The sequence below is a fragment of the Nyctereutes procyonoides genome, unplaced genomic scaffold, assembly GCF_905146905.1.
Source record: "Nyctereutes procyonoides isolate TBG_1078 unplaced genomic scaffold, NYPRO_anot_genome, whole genome shotgun sequence".
Taxonomy (NCBI): domain Eukaryota; kingdom Metazoa; phylum Chordata; class Mammalia; order Carnivora; family Canidae; genus Nyctereutes; species Nyctereutes procyonoides.
In genome coordinates this window covers 2,974,812-2,992,821 of record NW_026575153.1, presented here as the reverse complement: position 1 = coordinate 2,992,821, position 18,010 = coordinate 2,974,812, and the positions used below count along the sequence as shown (strand labels likewise).

The following is an 18,010-nucleotide window of genomic DNA, read 5'->3' as shown; positions in this document are numbered from 1 at the left end:
CTAATGCCCTTTGAATACTTTTAGGGGGAACCCTGGGTGGCGCAGCGGTTTGGCGCCTGCCTTTGGCCCAGGGCGCGATCCTGGAGACCCGGGATCGAATCCCACGTCGGGCTCCCGGTGCATGGAGCCTGCTTCTCCCTCTGCCTGTGTCTCTGCCTCTCTCTCTCTCTCTCTCTCTCTCTCTCTCTCTCCCTGTGTGACTATCATAAATAAATAAAAATTAAAAAAAAAGGAACATCCAAAAAAAAAAAAAACAGTTCTGAATACTTTTAGGAAGAAGCCAAGTTGGAAAGGGAACAACATGGCAAAAGCTCTCAGAGAACTTGGCTTCTTGGAGGGAGAACAAGTCATTCAGTATGTTCAGGACTATATAGTGGCCAGAAAGAAATTACATGGGTTAATGGAGGCCTGGTCAGAAAGAAGGGCTTTGAAAGTAACAATGTGGATTGATGCAGAAAGGAAGCCTTTGACAGATTTGTAAACTTGAAAGTGACAATCAGGTTTGCAGTATTAAAAGATCATTATAGCATTAGTGTATTTAAAAGATCATTATGACCTCAGCATAAAGATTAAGATTGGAGTCCTGGAGACTAAATTAAGAGGTCATTGAGGAAATTCAGGATAGTGATGATGATAATGAATATTGCCATGGGACAATGGCATGGGAATGGAGAGAATTCCAAGGACAAGAGAATGCAGCTTCACACTTTAACCTGACTGGGAGGCAAGTTCTAACCATTGCTTTTCCAGGGAGCTTTATTCCCTAGAAAGCATTTATTTATCCGTTGTTAAAACACTAGTAGGGATCATATTTGGCTTTCAGAAACTATACTTGGTTTTGAGTAAGTCCTATTATGGAACAGAAAATTGGTTGAATATGTCTAGAGTTTTTTAATGTAATGTGTCTAGTTACAAAATATAAATCTGAGTGGGTTGCTTCTTGCATTATACTTGAGAAATAAGTTAAAATTTACTTTTATAACATAAGATACTTTTATAGTCTATTTGTACAGTATTTCCATAGGCAAGAACATTAATTTCCCCTAAATCATCATCTTCTAAATGTTGACTCTTTTTCAGTTCTTTATAGTTGCAATTATGAGATTGGTAGCTTTGACATTAGCATTCCTTGCCTTTGCAAGAAGGACTTGTGTTACATGTTGTCATGGAAATAAACATTATGAGATGGTGGAAAAGGGGTTTCTTATAAGACAGAAGAAGAAAAATTCTATAGAGTCCCACCAGTCAAAAATTAAAAATTAAATTAAATACTCATGTTGTATATATGTGTATAGAAAATTCAGAAAGCTTTAAATCCATAGATATGCTTAAATTTTTTTCATTAATTATAGGATTTTCTTCTTTCCCACTTTCAAAATAGGTAGCTTTTAAGAGCATTAGTGATGATTCTTAATTATATTATGTTAAGTAATAAATAACTTAGAATTTCTTACTCAGAAAATCATTTAGCTATATAATATTCGCTAATATTGTAATCACCATTTTCTGTAGAAAACTGTGACTATTTCATAAAGCCATTGAAAATAAAAAACTCTTGTGTTTTCTCTTATAGTAAGTATTTTCTAGTTGTGCTGGGATTTTGCCTTTTGCTGTTTTCATTAGCAGCTCTTACAGCTTGTTGGAATAATGCCACTTTGGTGCTTTTATTGTTTGTACACACAAGTCCCTGTTTATTCTTATGTCCCCTGATATTGGCAAGAAATTATTGGATTTCTTTTTTTTTTTTTACTTATTAAATATATCAATGGAGGCAGATATGCTACTGATGAAAGAAATGGTGTTTAGTTGATGGTGACATAATATGCTAGCAGTATTTTATCATTTAGTATTAGGTATTTATAATCTGATACTCCTATTGAACAAATGTGTCTTATGTAGATAATCCTTTTACTAGTGAATTTCTTTTTTTATTTTTGAAACAGTTTTAATATATGTAGGTAAGGCAAGACCTCATAATTTACAGTGAGATTTATAAAAATTTCTAATTCTTCTTAAAAACATGAATAATGTTTTGAAGAACACAGTGCAAGGAAGCTGTAAATAGAAAAGTTAGGATCATTTGAAGCCTTTTTAGGGCCACAGTAAATTTCTTTTGGTCAATGAAAAAGGGAAAAAAACACACCTTTTAAAAATGAATATTTAGTTAATTTTAGCTTCTGTTGAATCCTGTCTTGGAGAATAATCACCATCCCCATTTGGGTATTTAAAACTCAGAAATATAATGAGTAATCTTGAAGGAAGCAAAAAAAACTTGCTTAACAGTAAAATTGTGGGTATCATTGATTAGTAATAATAGAACTTTTTAAATCTCTTTTTACTCAGGGTGTACAATAAGGCAATGTCATTAAAATTTTAAATGGGCATCATTTTACAAATGAGGTAAGAGAACCTGAGAGAAGTCAAAGGAGTCAGTTGTTCAGAACTGAGTTAAATTCAGCTATTTTGACTAAGTAGTACATTTTCTTGTATCACAAGATAATATCAATGACTATATTTAAAGAGGACTAAATCCACTCTGTAGAAAAGGGTCTGGCTTTGAACAGGGTGGATAAACCAGGGACTGGCAACTACTACGGTTTGCTTTAAATAACATTTTCTTTGCATCTAAACTCCATTTTTAAAATTTTAGCTAAGATTCTAGTCAGCATGACCTTTATTGTGCCCTGCCTCTGCTGCATTTTAGCAATAAAGAAAAGCTTATTTATTCATTATGGACAGAGCTTTGGAGAAATCTGATGGTTTTTTTTTTTTGTTGTTGTTTTTTTTTTTTCCCCCAGAAAGACTCAGATGTATTTATAAGATCTGATTAGATCAAAGATTGAATGATGTGCATCTCAGTTATAAGTGGATATAAATTCTATCTTTTATTTGAAGTCTAAAGAAGATAGGGGTGAAAAAGGAAATTACAGTTTCTACAACCATCCCAAATTTCATTGTAGGCTTTACATTACAGTAATAAATCGAGATAACTAGATTTGCTTAGCTAAGATGGATAGATTTATTGGTTCCATTTTTAAAGTTTTATATGAATAAGTAAACTGCTACCAGTTGCATATGTTTCATCTCTTCTAATATTGTTTTACTGCCATCTGCTCCCTGCATTTTGACATCATTAAACTAAATAGTCCACTTGCCATAAAGGCCAGACTGGAGCTGTCCATTGTCAAAACTGAAGTGTGAAGCATGTAAATATGCTTGTCTTTTTATATAACAAGTAGATTTTGGTTTGCAATCATGATTCTAAGGAAAAAATAAGACAACTATTAATTGCCTTCTTTTTCTTTTTTCCTAAACTGGAATTTATTTCTATGTTGGAAGCTTTCCCATGCTGATACAGGAGCATAGGTATGAAAGCTCTTCTTTCTCCCCATTTTTCTTTCATTCTGAGATTAAAATATTAAATCTTCTCTGAGTGAAGATACCTGGACTTATTCCTATATGATTTTCATAAAGTTTCTAGTTCTTATCAATTGATGCATATGGTTTAAACCAGGAATTGGCAAACTATGGCCCTTGGTCACATCTGGCCCTCCACCTGTTTTTGTAAATAAAGTTTTATTGGAGCACTGACATTGTCATTTCTTTACATTTGTTACTTGATGTCTGTGGCTCCACTACCACTGCAATGGCAGAGTCGAGTAATTGCTACATACACTATATGTTCCACAAAACCTAAAATAATTACTCTCTGGCCATTTACAGAAAAAAAATTGCCAAATCTAGGTATAACCACAGGAATAAGAAAAATTTTGCTTGATAATTCTTTACAGTAGATGCAGACTTTTCTCAGAGTCCAGAGCACTCTTGACAGCAGTAATCTGAAGGTATTCTGTTGCCTATTTGTTTGTGAACATCACCTGTGAGAAGATAAACTCTTCGGGCCAGGTATCTTATTCTTTCATACCAAGAGTTCCTGGATCTAAAACATTATATGTGTTCTCTAAGTAGTTGTTGAACTAATTGATAATTTATTTTTTTAATCATGTAAGATCTTATGTCAGAGTGTAGTAACAATTGACATTTATGAAGCATTTCTTATACATTCAAGAAAACATTTTCCTTATACCACCTCATTTAAGCCTCCCACACTTCGAGGTAGTTGCTGTTTTACAGGTGAGGAAATGTAAAATATTTCTGCATTCATGGAGCTAGGAATCAGCAGAACAAGGAGCCCAAGTGTTATCTTAACATTATCATTATGTTAGATCTATTGCTTCCTCCAGCATAAAATAGCTGAGCAGTGTTCTCTGCTTTTAAAAGATGAGAAATTCAAACATAACTTTGGATAATGATAATAAAGTGTTATCTATTTCAGAGATCTAATGGCTTTAACTGAGAGAGCTATCTTAGAGAATTAGTGGTAGTAGTAAGAGAAATGTAAGGAGTATTCCAAGTTTTCAGTTTTCCAGTAAATTGTATTCATCATGTGAGACATTGTTGATATTGTTTGACATGAGAAACACTCCTTAAATTTTATTCCCCTTTCTGCTTCAGTTTGTGATTTTGCAGTTTTTTTTTTATGTACGTTAAAAGAATTCTATTTATATGAGCAACTCAAACCTGAGGCAACTTTCTCTTTTATTTCTGAGACTAGGCTGCTTTCTCACTTATATAAATAGATGAAAATTTGTGGGAAAATGGTAAAAGCCAAGCCCATTTGGATTTTGTGTTACTTTGGAAATAAGATATGTCAAAACTCTGGGTGTAAGGTAAGTATAATTAATTTTAATATATGTCCTTTACAGTTTTCTCATCAAAATAAAAGCAAAATTTTACAAATTTAATATTTTAAATAAATTCTTAGTTTAGATTCTGTATGAGTTCAGCAGTGATCCTCTTTAGTATTCCTGAGGCTGTGAATGATGCCTCGGATTTGTTTTTCATTTTTTAAAAATAATTTATCTGCATTTTTCTTTTTTGTTTCTTTTTATTATTCCTCTCCTCTCCTCCTTTCTTCCCCCTGCCTTTTCTTTAACATGAAACACATTGACCACCCACAGAGCAGGTTTTGTCTTTCCATTGTAAAATTAGAAATTGTAACAGTGATACTAGATTATTTAGAAAATTCTATGTATAGCTGATAAATGTTGATTTCTAATTGAATGATGGCAAAGCCAGAATATTTTAAGATCTCATATCTTTATCTGCAAGGTACACACTAGCTTTCTTTTGCTTGTAACTGATCATATGGAAGTTTTCTGTGTAAGGTCAGCTAGTCAGGAGAAAAAGGCAAGCACATATATTCCAAATTTTAATGATGTGTGATGCAACAAATTAAGAAAGAGAACTGAACCTAATCCAAGTCCCCATGCTCACTTTTAATTAAGACACTCTATATCCAGTTTAATCTGGGTTCTTAGAGTTGAAAGGCTGGTTGCTAATGGAAGAAACTAACCTCCTAAAGTTGTGGAAATATTTGATACTTAGCCTTGGGCACACCTGTTCCAATTCTTTATGGCATACATACCAGCATTCTCCACTGCTTAGAGAACTGATAATAGTTTAATCTGTGTATTTTGCTTTTAATCATTGAATAAAAAATCCTTGATTCCATTTAATAAATTTTGCAGAAACCTGTCTAGAATGTACTTTCCTCTGATCCTAGATCTTGGCTTAACTTTAAACCTTTTTTATTTGTACTGGTTATGATTTCATCCCTGGATAATGAAGAGGAGACTGTTGGTTATGCTTTCAACACAAGGAGCTTGACAGACAAAATGCATGGATTCTATGCTTCTCTTGGCCACCATCTGTTCAAGATGATTGGTGAAGGGGCAGAGAAGAAAGCACTTGCTACACACGATAATATGCAAGTGTGTTGCCATCACTGCTACCCGATTTAGTATGTGTAAAATTTCTACCATACCTTTGTGAACAAATTCTCTGAGATGTAGAATTACAATACTTTATCTCCTCAGGGGTGCCAGAATGTCACTTTGATGTAGCCCAGTTATTTATATGAGTACAACATTAGCCTTGGTGTTTGTAACTGGAACACCCCTTGCATCTGAGCCAGTTGTTTTTCACACCATAACCCTCACATATGACTTCTGTCTTGTTGAAGCTGTAAACATTTGTCTTTTTTCTCTTGGGGAGGGAACATTAGTATTCTTGATATAAGCCTATTTCTGACTTAATAAAAATGAACTATTAACAGGGTTTAGAAAAGTATTTTATGCTTATTCCTAGATTTATTGGCATAACTTTCTCTGTTGCTTTATCTTAATTCAAATGTAGTAGTTGAAAGATTCACAGCAATGTAGAGTTTGTACAACAAAAAATGAATTTAACCTTCAAATGCTCTAGTCTATTTGTCATTAGCAAAAGTACTAGATCTATAATTTTATTTTTCTTTCTGAAGCATTTATATACATCATCTTAAGTGTATATCTCTCAAAACATGAAGAACCTAGCTTTTTTTTTTTTTAGAACCTAGCCTTTTATTCATATGTTTATTTCAAGAACTTTGTAGCCATTAATTATAATGGCTGAAAAGTATGGACAGCTAGATTTAAGGAAAGTTAGATCTCTACAGGAAACTCATCTTTTATAGAATATGCGAAGGGCTTTAAAGTGATAATATAAGCTGTTAGGCACAGCAGGGCAAATAAAAAACAGTACTTTCATACATTGTTCCTAAATTGATCCTGGCAGGCTCGTTAAGGAAATAAAAGTAGCAGAAATTAATAATCTCAAGTTATCACTATCCCGTCCTTCTAAACTAATCCAGAAATGAGAACTTCCAGGTTTAGACCACATTTGCAGAGCTCTGCCTTCATGGTTTCATAGGTCATCACTGCCGGGCAAAGAATTTGACACTGTGGGTACATAATAAATATTTGATGAATGAATGCATAAGGACATAGATTTTGGAGTCAGATAGAAATGTTTTTGGGAGACGCATGTGTGGCTCAGTAGTTGAGTGTCTGCCTTTGCTCAAGGTGTGATCCCAGAGTCCTGGAATCAAGTCCCGCATTGGGTTCCATGCAGGGAGCCTGCTTCTCCCTCTGCCTATGTCTCTGCCTCTCTCTCTCTCTCTCTCTCTCTCTCTCTCTCTGTCTCTCATGAATAAATGAGTACAACCTTTTTTTTAAAAAAAATGGTTTTGAAACCTAAATTCTCCACTTTCCTCCTTTGGCTTACATCATGCACTCTTCAGGTTTTTCTCCTACTTCTCTGTGTTCCCGAAGTACTTAGATTATTTGCTTTACCCTATGAACTCTTCTGTTTTCATTCTCACTTTCCCTGAACAATCTCATTAACTCCCACAGCCTCAAATGTCATCAATATGCTAATGACTCTTGAATCAATTCTTGTAGCCTTGATCTTTTTTCAGAGTTCCTATATACAATAAACGGTCTGTACTTAAGATGAACCACAAGCACCTTCCACTCAAAAAAAAAAAAAAAAAAAAGGAGAGGTAAAAAAGCTATGAGCTCTGTGAAGGCAAGGGTTATTCATGTTTTGTTACCTGCTGTGTACTCATGCGTAATATAGTGCCTGCCACGTTGTTAGGTTCTCAGTATATACTTGACTAAATGAAGATCTATAATTACACTCATTATCTTTCCATCATTCTGGCACTTAATCCCACTATAATATAATAAACTGTTTAGTGATCTATAACTTTCTTTGAACTTCATGAGGGCAGAAATTTTGTTTCTGTTATTCAGGGTGGTAAAGCCTAGCAAATTACTTGGTATGTAGTAGTTGTTCAAAAAACATTTTGCTCATTTTGTTGCTCTACATGTCCTTGGTCAAGTCACTTATCCTCTCTGAGCTTTATATTCTTGATCTATTAAATAGTAATATTAATGCCTTATAACCTTGTAAAGATCAAACAATTCAGTTGCCCAATGTGGATCTTGATCCTGGATCTCCAGGATCACAGCCTGGGGTGAAGGCAGTACTAAACCGCTGAGCCATCTGGGCTACCCTCTTTAACTTATTACGATAGAAAAAAGTTCAAATACACACACACATATATAACTAGAGACTTGGTTTCTTCTACAGATATGTTGAAAATGGTGGGGAGATGAAAGGGATTATAGGCTAAAAGCAATTTAAGAGGCATATAACCAAATGTAGTAAGTGGACCTTACTTGGATCCTGATTAATACTGGGCTGGAGTGTATGCAGTAGGCAGAATAATGCCCTCCCCGAAGATGGTCATGTCTTTATACCTAGAATCTATGAATATGTTATATTACATGTCTCAGGTGAGCTAGGGATGAAGATGGAATTCTGAATGCTCTCAGCTGACCTTAAAATGGGGATATTATCCTGTCTTATCCTGGGGAGCCAAGCATAATCACAAGGATCTTTAGAACTACAAAATGGAAGCAGAAGAGAGGAATGATAAAGTAATGCAGAACGTATTGCTGGCTTTGAGGTGGCAGAAGAGGGCTATGAACCACAGAATTTGGGAGCCTCTAGAAGCTGGAAAAGGCAAGGAAAGGAGTTTTCCCTAGAACCTCCAGAAAGAGATGGCCCTGCCAACACCTTGACTTTGGCCTAGCAATAGCCGTGTAGGAGAACTGTAAAGCAGTACACTTGTGTTGTTTTTACATAGCAACAATAGAATACTAATACAGGTGTTAATCATGAAAAATGGAAAATTGGTTATTTGATCGTGTTTAGGAAAATTCCTTTATTTTAGGTGTGATAATGGAGATATAGTTAGGTTTTTAAAAAAGAATGTTCTTTTAGAGATGATACTGAAATATTAAGGATTAAGTGATCTTGAATTTGCTTCAGAATGGTTGGGAAGTGGCAGGGAGTAAATGGCATGTAAATGAAACATATCAGCTATAAACTGATAAATTGTTAAAACTTGTTTCTTTTTCTTTATTAAATTTGACTGGTTTTTAAAATAATTGTTTCCTTAGCATCCTCTAAAGATGATTAATGCTAATGATTTTTTGGTTTTTGTTTTTAAATTTTCGGAATCATTGTGAGCTCATGGGGTTAAACATATTTGAAGTATTTTAGTCCATGGTTATTATCCTTATTAACGCTCAAACCATCTCATCTACTTCTTCGAAGTCCATTTGATACAGCCATAGTAGTCTTTGATAGCTTTCTTCCTTTTCTAATATGATATTCTAGACTTCCCCTGTTTATTTTCTGTCCTAATCCTAGAATTAGTGGTTTCTTTAAGGAGTCTCGTTCCTTTTAAGGGGAAGTTGATAATTTTGGTACTGGAGTCAATTCATTCTCTGAATAAAGATATATTAAGCAATATGCCAGGGATGGTTCTAGGTGCTGGAGATATTTCAGTGAACAAAACAAACAGTGTCCCTGGCCTCAACGTGTGGAGAGATAGAGAATAGAAAAAATAGAAAGAATAGAAAATTTGCTAGATGAGGATGAGCACTGTGGAAAAAGATAAACCAGTGAAGGACTGTAGGGAATGCTGGTTTGTGGTAGGGGGTTGCTATTTCATATAGGATGGTGAGAGAAAGCAACATTAATAAAATAGCCTTTAAGAAGACAATCTGAAGGAAATGAGAAAGAAAACCATGCAAATAACTAGGAACAGTATTTCCAGGAGGAGGGAAGAGGAAGTACAAAGGCACTGAATCAGAAGCATACTGGCCATTTAGAGAAGTGGTGAAGAAGCCAGTGAGCCTTTCATGTAATGGGCAAAGGGAAAGTGGCAGATCAGGTCAAAGAGGTAGTAGGAATCAGATTCTAGAGGATCATTAGTTAGAAGGGAGCTGTTGGAGGGTTTTGAGCATAGGTTTGACTTAGGTTTTTCCAGCCTCTGTATTGTTGACAAGAGTAGAAGCAAGATCTCTAGGCAGTCCCTGTAGTAAGTCAAGCAAGGGATGTTAGTGGCTTAGACTAAGGATAGATGTACTATGGAGATGGTAAGAAATCATTAGGTTATATATTTCTCATATTGTTGTGAGCAGTTCATCTTCTAACACCAAACTTGCTCTTTTACTGAATGATATATTCATCAATTCAAAAGCACGACGTCTTAATCTACCTTAGAAGATACTAGCTAGCTACATCTGTTGTTACTTTAGTTTCTATTTTGGGTTATCATCCCACCCCAGCCCCAACTGGCTTAAGTTAAGTTTCCAAGTAAGGTTTGACATGATGTAGTGTTTTTTTCATCTATTACATATCAGTAATAAGAATATTTGGAACACCTGGGTGGCTCAGTGGTTGAGCGTTTGCCTGTGGCTTGGGGCATGATCCTAGAGTCCTGGGATTGAGTCCCACATCAGGCTCCCTGGAAGGAGCCTGCTTCTCCCTCTGCCTGTGTCTCTGCCTCTCTCTGTGTGTCTCTCATGAATAAATACATAAAATCTTAAAAAAAAAAAAAAGAATATTTTATCGGTAGTTGAAAAATTTGACTTGAACCAAAAGAATTAACCAATCATCCCACCCCAGCTCCAACTGGCTTAAGTTAAGTTTCCAAGTAAGGTTTGACATGATGTAGTGTTTTTTTCATCTATTACATATCAGTAATAAGAATATTTGGGACACCTGGGTGGCTCAGCGGTTTGGCACCTGCCTTTGGCCCAGGGTGTGATCCTGGAGTCCCGGGATCTAGTCCCATAACTGGCTCCCTGCATGGAGCCTGCTTCTCCCTCTGCCAGTGTGTGTCTCTGCCTCTCTCTCTCTCTGTGTCTTTCATGAATAAATAAATAAAATCTTAAAAAAAAAGAATTAACCAATCAATTTCATGCCTATTTAATTTAAGTACAGTCTGGCCAGATGTTTAATGTATACATTATAATTTTCACTACTATTTTTTTTATGTATTGGTTTAGAATTAATAGCCTTTTTTGAGCAGGGATAGAAAGCAAAAATATCAAATGACCCACTTTATTTTTAATACAGTTAGAAAACATCTGATTTCAGATAATTCACCAACTGTTGTATTGGTCTTAATCTCTTGTTTTCTCTCCAAAAACTATTTGTATAAACAAGCTGAGCTATTTTTGAAACACAGTAAATAGATAATTTTGAATTCCTTATAGTATTTTATATTATATAGTATGTAATTATAATATTATACATGTTACACATATTATTATAATTATCTAAAATTGCCTAAAACTTGTGTTAACTAATTTGCTGAACAACACAAACCTGAATCACCTGTTTGGGAAATAATGCAGCTAAGATCTTTCTAGGGTGAAGAATTTTCATTATATCTTTTCCAAATATTACAGAGATTTTCCTAACAACAGGAGGTAGGTATCCTACCTAAATTAATGACTCAATTTTTTAAAATTGTTCATCTCCAATTTATAGTCTGTAGTCCAAAAGAGGTGACTTTATTTCCTTGTTGTAAGTTAAATTCATGTTTAGTAAGTCAGGGATCTGTTTGCTTTTTAAAAATGTATTGTTTCTTAGATATCTCCATTGTTTGGAAAACTAGCAACTCAGCATATTTGACAGCTTTCCATCCTATATACTGAAAAAGTATTCTAGTGTGCTGCTAGTTTTATATACTAATTTATGTTTATTTAATAATATTCTTTATAATCCTGTAGTGCTGAGAAACAAAAACATGGACTAGGTATGAATGTATGTCATTCTAAACCTTTAGTTGATTCATAAATAACCATTCTAAAGTTAATAAGATATTCTCACTAATACTATTGGTTTAGAGAGTAGCTAGTAGCTTTAAATTTCTGGATGTATTTTGTAGTGCTGTATTTTATACAAAAGAATAAAAATTAACTTTCCAACATGGTCCCTGTGGGGTAGAGATTAGCCACAAAGAAGCCAAATTTAATGACAGTTGCTTAAGATTAAAGTTAAAAAGGAAAACTCGAGTCAAGAACTAACTTCTTCCTAATGTTCTCATTGTGATGCTACTGACTCATTCATTATTCAGTTTGAGTAAATCACTTAAATTTTTTGTGACTTAGATTCATAGATTATGAAATGGGGCTAATTTAATGATCCTATTTAATAGCTCTAGTAGAACTTAAAAGAAATAGTTGTTTTTATTCCAAATAAGTAGATTGTCATCTTTAAACTACTAACTGTGAAGCGATGTATTTTTTTTTTCTATATAAAAGTGGTTTTTATGACAGGTTCGATAAATGTGAAGTATTTTGGTCTCTGTACCACCCATGGAAGATTGTTTTTCTCTGCACAGTAGTGCAGTTCTCTACAGAATTATTGAGGAAATGGGGTTCATTTTGTGGTGCCTTCCCTGTCTCAAGACCTCACCTTCTTACACCTCCCTCTCCCCATTAAGCCAAGTGAGCAGAGGCCAGGGCTTGGCACTTGATGGATCAAAAGTTGCCCATTTCTGATCTAAAGTAGTGAGAAATCCAGTCTGACGAAATGAAACATCATTTTATTCATACAGGAAGTAACTATGCCTTGGAAATGTTCAGGACTTAATAATTAGCAAAGCTTGTGTAGCTTTGTGTGTGGGCCAATGTACTAGCAACACAGCAACAAAACAGAGGTGTGAGAATTTCAGTCTTATCCAAAGTGGTTAAAATAGGGCAGTAACAGAAAACAAGGCTTTTATTTCCAAGCAAGGAATGGCAATGAGCTTAGAGCTTAATTATATGTGTTTAAGACACAGTCACATGTTTCATGTTTAAGAATGGTTTCTCATGTTAAATAAGTTAGTTCCCTATGTACCTTCTCCTTGAGGCATGGGCCAGATGGATTATGTCCCATTTTACAATGACTGATGGAGAATTACTACACTCTTTTATTGCTAAAAATGTCTCAGTGACTCAGTACTTTAGGGCTTATGCATAGATAATGTGATAAAATAAAGGCATATGGTAGATGAAAGGGTTTCACTCTCTTTGAGGTCTGATTTTCAGATTTTTCAATTGGTAACTTTCCCATGGTTTGAAATCCTGACCCTAATTCACATTTTAAAAATATCTATCTCAATATTTTCTCTAAAAAGGCAAAATGAAGGTGATTTGGAACCTTCAATATTTGCTTGATTAAATATTATTTTTTTGCCTTCTATTTATGAGGCAAGTTTCTGATAGTGGGTAGAAAAATTATAGTTTTTCCTCTTTAAGATTTTATTGTTGACTTATGAAGGAAAAAGTATTATAAAATACTGATAAATTATATAGGCAGGGATGTTGCAGATGTTAAGAGAAGACTTCTAACTGAGATTCTCTGGGAATATTGGGCAGCGGGGTGGAGGGGGACTCAGGAAATGGAACTTCCATGAGCCTTGTAGACAGAAAACTATGAGTAAGACTGAAGAAAGAGACATTTCACTGGTTGATGGTCATAGAAGCAGGGTCTTGCCTGGCATGATGAAGGGACAGTGAGTAACCTATAGCATAGTGCCTAAGAGGACTGACTCTGGAGCCAAACTGCCTGGGTTCAGGATTGACCTTTATTTGCTACATGACCTTGGGCCAGTTTCTTAATTATTCTTTGCCTCAAATAGAATTTTTAAAATTATGCTAATCTTGCCTGAATTCATGGAGCTGTGCCTTCAAATAGTGATGGCTCAAATTAAATATTAAATAAGTATAATAGGTATGATGACAGACAGGGATGTGAGTGGGCATAGATGATAAGGTTGTAAAGAAGATTGGAGTGAGTTCCTTGAAGGACTGGACTAACAAGACTGAATAAGCAAGAAACCATGATAAAAATAGTATATTTGGAAAAATAGTCTAGCAGAGAAGGTTGAAAAGAGATTGGCAGCAGAGAGTCTAGTTAGGAGATTTGTGATTGTCCAGACTTGAGGGATTCAGTACTGGGACTCACATGATAGCCCAGGAGTTTGGATTGAAAAGAAGGGACAGACCTTGGGAGCACTTACAGTCAAACACTTGTTAAGGTCTGAGGACTGTCAGGCACACAGGAGACAGAGGGGTGTGCCTGAGTAAATGGGAGAATTCAAACATACAGGAAGGACTTCTTAGGAAGAGCTGGTAATGGATGTAAAAAGATCAAACCCATTTTGAATGTCTTGAATTTAAAGACAAGAACAGGATTTGGCATTGAAAATGCTTATCTGTTGCTCTAAGGGAAGTAGGGTCTGGATATAGAAATGGAAGACCCACAGAAGAGCAAATTGTGCAAGTGAATGAGGTAACAAGGAAGAGCATGTATACAGTAATTTTCTTTCCCATTTCTATAAGATAAAGTGTGAATCTAAGGGAATGAAAACATGTTCTATCCCAGTTGAGTCACTTGAAACAAGGGCAATAGTAAAGCTTGCTGTCCTATAAAGTGCCATTTCGCAGCTCAAGTGCCAGATGCATATGTGCTAAGTATTATTAAAGCTGGGTTTCTGGATCTGTAATTGCACATCATTGCAAACAGGCTTTATTCTGGTAAGGGAGAGTAATCCTTTCAGTTATCCTAATTAACCATCTAATTCTAACCACACCTGTAGTATGAATCCTGTCAATACAGACACATGCAGTTAATTTATATTATTATTTATTATAAACAAAAGTTGTCCTTTAAGATTTTATTTATTTATTCATGAGAGACACAGAGAGAGAGGGGTAGAGACACAGGCAGAGGGAGAAGCAGGCTCCATGCAGGAAGCCCGATGCGGTACTCGATCCCAGGACTCCAGAATCACACCCTGCACCGAAGGCAGGCGCTAAACCGCTGAGCCACCCAGGGATCCCCTGTCCTTTCTTTTCTACTTCATTGTAATTGCCTGTGGGTAAGGAGCAGGCTGCCTGTTCATTTCATTCCCTCACAGATATCGCATTCATTCATTTATGTATTGATTCCAGTTCATTAATTTATTCATTTGTTCCTTCATTCTAGATACTGTATTAGTTGCTAGGGTGAGGAATAAGGCATAATTCCTGCTCTTAGGGAGCTTAACTATTTAGTTGGGGAAGAAAAGACATAGATATATGAAGTAGAAACAATAATAAAGTCATTCACAGAAAATTATGGTAATGTGAAAGAGAAACATTCAATCTGGATTATGTGGCATAGGCAGTGGGGGAGAGGTACTTCAGGGAAGATTTTTGGAGCAGTTGACTTCTGGGCTAAATCTTAAATGATATATAGTGGTTACTAGGTACACAGAAGAGGAGAGAAATGATAGTGAAGACAGCCTGTGCTTATTAGACTCACAGGAAAATGTGAAGCCTTTGATATTGCTGCAGCATGAAAACAGGCAGAGTGATGAGAGGTGAGGCTGTAAAGCAGGCATAGAGCCCTGGAGGGATCTGGATGCAGTGCTTAGAAGCATGGAATACATTCAGTGGTCAGAAATGAGGGGGATCCTTGATGTGGCCTATACAGCATTGTGATCTGATAAGATTTCAGTTCTGGGTGGCAGTTGGGAAGAGCCTTTAAGAAAGACAAGACGGGGATGCATGGGTGGCTTAGTGGTTGAGCGACTTCATTTGGCTCAGGGTGTGATCCCGGAATCCCAGGATCAAGTCCCACATCAGGCTCCCTGCATGGAGCCTGCTTCTCCCTCTGCCTGTGTCTGCCTCTCTCTTCTCTCTGTCCCTCGTGAATAAATAAATAAAATTTTAGGGGATCCCTGGGTGAGGCTCAGCGGTTTGATGCCTGCCTTTGGCCCAGGGCGCAATCCTGGAGTCCCGGGATCGAGTCCCACATCAGGCCCCCGGCATGGAACCTGCTTCTCCCTCTGCCTGTGTCTCTGCCTGCCTCTCTCTCTCTCTCTCTCTCTCTCTCTCTGTCATGAATAAATAAATAAGTAAATTTTATAAATAAATAAATAAATAAATAAATAAATAAATAAATAAATAAAATCTTTAAAAAAGAAAAGATATAAGACATTTTGGCAATTAGCAAGACAGTTAGGACCTCAATCAGGACAGTATTGTAGGAGTAGAGATGAGTGGGAAAAATCAAGAAGTATTTGTTATATAAAATCAGCAGTACCCAATATAGCGGAAAGGTCCTAGGATGGTTTTTAGGTAGTTACCATATACTACTGGGTAATTAGAAAATACAGGGAGAGAGAGGATACAGTGAGTTCATTTTTATTTTTGTTATCTTCAACACATTAAGATTTTTAATACTCCTCTGATGTATTTGGAATTAAATCTATTGATGGTTAGCAGAGATGTCTAGATGACTAGAACTACCTCGCTGTCAATATTCACCTTAACTGTATCTCTTCTTGGAAGCAGAGGCGACTCTACTTTTCCTACAATAAATACCCTGTGCATTCATAGCTCTTTAAATGCATTCATCTGTCATAACTCTTTCACTGTGTTGTAATCCTTGATTTTCTTTTTTGTTTATTTCTGTAGTCACAGTCCAGTGTTTGATACATAACCTCTCCGTATATGTGAGCAAATAAATCAGTAGATTTTGTTTGGTTATTATTTCTAATAACCAACGTATTATTTGGTTATTAGAAAAAGTCTATATTTGGCTTATTCCCCATCTAATTCTTCTATGTCTTAACTCCTAGTGCTTTCCCCTGGAAGAATCTCAAACAGTGCACCTTCATCAGGAGCAGTAACACCAGCCAACTCAGCTGGGGGACAGCCCCAGCCAGGTGACCAGGATACATTAGTGCAAAGAGCTGAGCACATTCCAGCAGGGAAACGAACTCCAATGTGTGCCCATTGTAACCAGGTCATCAGGTTGGTTATTCATTTTTGAAATTTTTTTGAAAGTACTTAATACCAATGTTGATTTTTTTTAGTATTCTGAAAGATTTGAAATTTTATTAGTGAGATTATTCTTAGTATATTTCTATGTAATAGTTATTGAAGTAGATAAATTGGAATATATATATTAGAATCTATCACAATGAAAAGTAATTCTGGACTCGGTGAAAATAAAACTAAAAATACCAATTTTCTGAGTTATTAATTCTTACTAGAACTAAGAAAAATAATTATTAATGTGGCCTTTCAGAGAATAATAAAATTTAAGACTTAGAGGGACCCTGAAGATCATTTATCTGAACTTCAATCTTTTACAAATTGTAAAAGTGAGGACTTTTCATTTAGATGAAAAATAACTAGTGATATAAAATAAAGAACTTTGAGCCCTAGAGAAAAGAAGATTGGATTTTTGAATACCAAAGCACTGAAAGATATAATTACCTTCAGATATATTCATAAATACTTTTAATTTTAGATTAGGTCATAACCTGCTTCTTTAAAATATCTTTTATCCAAATCTGTTTTATTGTCTCTTAAGTTCTAAGAGGGGAAAAAAGGCCAGAGATCTTAAGTGAGTGAGTGCTCTATATTGACTCTTAATAAACCTTTGAGCATTTCTTAATAAGTGGTTTTTAAAATATTAGGAGGTATAGATAAGAATGTTGATTGCAGGGATTCCACCAACTGAACCTTATTGCCTCCTCTGTGAGTTGCCGTGTTGGCAACTCACAATGATAGTTTGAAATGATTGCTTAGGCACTCTTCTTACTTTTAATTTATGCTGTTTTGAAATAGTTGAAACAGTGGCTTCTTTAAAGTTGAATAAGATTAAGGCTTACTTGCATTTCCCCTAATCTATTATGTAGTCATTACTTAGGATAATGTTTCTACTTAATACTTAAAATGAAGCCCAAAAAGCCTCAGTACTTTATTTAAAAAACCAAATATAAATACTCTTTTCTCTGACCTACTATTAAATAATAAATGTGTCAAGGATACAGCACACAGTACATGATTAAAAATAAAACTGCTTATTTATTTTAAATATTCATTTGTGGGATGCCTGGATGGCTCAGTGGTTGAGCGTCTCCCTCGGCTTGGGTCATGATCCTGGGGTCCTGGGATTGAGTCCCACATCGGGCTCCCTGTGCAGAGTTTTCTTCTCCCTCTGCCTGTGTCTCTGCCTACCTCTCTCTGTGTCTCTCATGAATAAATAAATAAAATCAAAAATTAATAAATAAATGTATAACATTTCAAAAATATAGTAAAACAGAAAGCAAAAATAAAAATTCATACATAATTCTACCTTCCAAGATAACCACTAAGAATATCTGAGTTCACACCTTTAAAACCCATGCATATAAGGACTGATGTTATTTTACAGA

The 18,010-nt window shown here is 35.4% G+C and overlaps 1 protein-coding gene across 14 annotated transcripts in view; it reads left to right on the top strand.

The window, feature by feature from the left end:
* The window catches only part of PDLIM5 (PDZ and LIM domain 5), a 212,239-nt gene that overhangs the window by 171,560 nt on the left and 22,669 nt on the right, over window positions 1–18,010 (top strand). For all 14 annotated transcript variants that reach the window (XM_055313258.1, XM_055313243.1, XM_055313244.1 and 11 more), the window contains one exon: window positions 16,424–16,598. In XM_055313258.1, coding sequence (XP_055169233.1) covers window positions 16,424–16,598 — 175 coding nt within the window. The remainder of the gene's footprint in view (window positions 1–16,423; window positions 16,599–18,010) is intronic.